The sequence below is a fragment of the Saccostrea echinata genome, unplaced genomic scaffold, assembly GCF_033153115.1.
Source record: "Saccostrea echinata isolate AGI-Se365-2 ecotype Australia unplaced genomic scaffold, CSIRO_AGI_Sech_v1 ptg000025l, whole genome shotgun sequence".
NCBI lineage: Eukaryota > Metazoa > Mollusca > Bivalvia > Ostreida > Ostreidae > Saccostrea > Saccostrea echinata.
Window position 1 is genome coordinate 23,278,769 of NW_026889774.1, and position 1,911 is coordinate 23,280,679.

At 30.7% G+C, this 1,911-nt stretch overlaps 1 protein-coding gene across 5 annotated transcripts in view; it reads left to right on the top strand.

The window, feature by feature from the left end:
• Positions 1–1,911, top strand: part of LOC133192210 (protocadherin Fat 1-like) — a 45,997-nt gene that overhangs the window by 41,948 nt on the left and 2,138 nt on the right. For 3 of the 5 annotated variants that reach the window (XM_061328181.1, XM_061328182.1, XM_061328183.1), the window contains 2 exons: positions 93–200; positions 1,186–1,212. In XM_061328181.1, coding sequence (XP_061184165.1) covers positions 93–200; positions 1,186–1,212 — 135 coding nt within the window. The remainder of the gene's footprint in view (positions 1–92; positions 201–1,185; positions 1,213–1,911) is intronic. The other 2 variants (XM_061328184.1, XM_061328185.1) reach the window with 1 other exon arrangement.

The window sequence follows — 1,911 nt, forward strand, 5'->3', positions numbered from 1 at the left end:
CTATTTCTGTTGAATTTCAGAAAATTGTTGAACTATTAATGAGGCATGTATTTATACATACACATTTGATTTTGTCTCTATCTTCAAAATAGAAAAGAAACACCCAGAGAAATTCCCACGCATGCCTCGCCAAGGGTTTATGTGTCCAGATACTACCTCGTTCAGCAGTCTTCCTGTCTCGGAGTCTGAAGATGAACCAGGTAAGCTATTCAACTCCACTCTACTTCTTCAATGAAATAGATGTCTCTGACTCCAAGAACTTTTTCATCCATTCCACTTCATAACATTCTCCAACTACATAACTGTAGATAACTCTTTTTACAATTTAAAAACAAAAATTTTTAAGAGAAACTTTTTTTTAAACATATTACTATGAAATTATAATGTAGAATTTTAGATTTAATTTTTAAGCATCAACTCATTTTCATTGCATGCATATTTCGGCTTTCATCATTCTTGTTTACCATTTGCACCTCATTTGCACTTTTGGCACCAGACCTTATAGAAACAAACCATTATCAGATAGTGGGATACTTTATTCTCTTATGGTCAACAATATATTATAAACTTGCACATATGTACATTACACTGAACACTTACATAAAATGTTGGTCAAGCAGGAAAATCTGCACTAATTATAGTCTAATACATAAGCTAGACTTACATGTACATAAACTGTGGCTTATCTCCAACAAGCATCTAATCAACATGATTAACTCATCAAGTATTTATATAGTAAACATCTAATGGGAATTATTTTTCTTTCTGGATCAAATTGATTAACCCATATAAGTATTTATAGATATCTAATGGGAAACATTTTCCTTTCTAGGTCAAATTAGAGCTTACTCCAATTAAGTACAAGGGGCAGTTTCATTATCATTTGTCATCTCATTTCATTATTGAGATATAAAGTATATTGCCAAAGAAGCAGGTTGCTTCCCTTCAATGCAATGCTTTATGCAAGCAAACTATAAGAGAGAGAGAAAAATTTTCTACTTTTCAGTAGGCTTGGAATTTGGAGCTTGTTTGTCTTTGCTTAATTAGATATACCCGAGTCGTTAAGGAAAGCAACTTGTAGTCAGTCATGACATCATCCACAAATAATCAAGATCCTTCATAGAAAAAACATGAAAGACGTGTGTGTTTTTGTCTTTATACAATAGAGAATCTTTTTTCCAACAGCGGCTAGGTGCAGGAAGAAAGGAAAAGGTAGCTCGACCACTCAGCATGTTACTTAGAAAACAATCTGTAATGTTGCTTCATGTGGTTAAAGCTTTTTAATTATAATTTATTAATTACACTTATTTATTTTATACATGTATTTATTTCAGATTTTATTTCCAATCTCTATGATTTCTTATTATACTATGCATGCTCAATATATTCTTCCATTAGTTCTTATTAACCAGATTATTTTATTTCTAAGTGGTTTTTCTTCTTTTTTCTTGTCATGTGGTTTTCATTTATGAAATATTTGGTTCATTAATTTATAATTGGTTAAAAAAAGAAAGAAAATCTGAAGTCTTCTATGCTCTTAAACTTGATTCTGTATGTATATGTTCAGTAACAGTCTTTAAACAGATCTACCCTGCCTGAATGTGTTTGTATCCTGTGCAAATAATGAGTAAATTTATGTAATAAAATGTAACCACAAATATCAGTATCAATAATAAAAGTTTAGTGTATATTCTGTATATGAACATATTTTAGCACCGTGTCAGGTAATTTATATGAAAAGTAATGATGCAAGTGCCTATATTTTACTTTGATCTTGAACTTAAACTTTGTTGCTCTTGGCTTTAAAGCAAGATTTTTTTGTTAATTGAGTATATGTAAGTCTAATGTATGTAGTCAATGTGCATTGAAACTGTGTGACTTTATGTCTCACCCTTCATTGTGTTTTTTCAG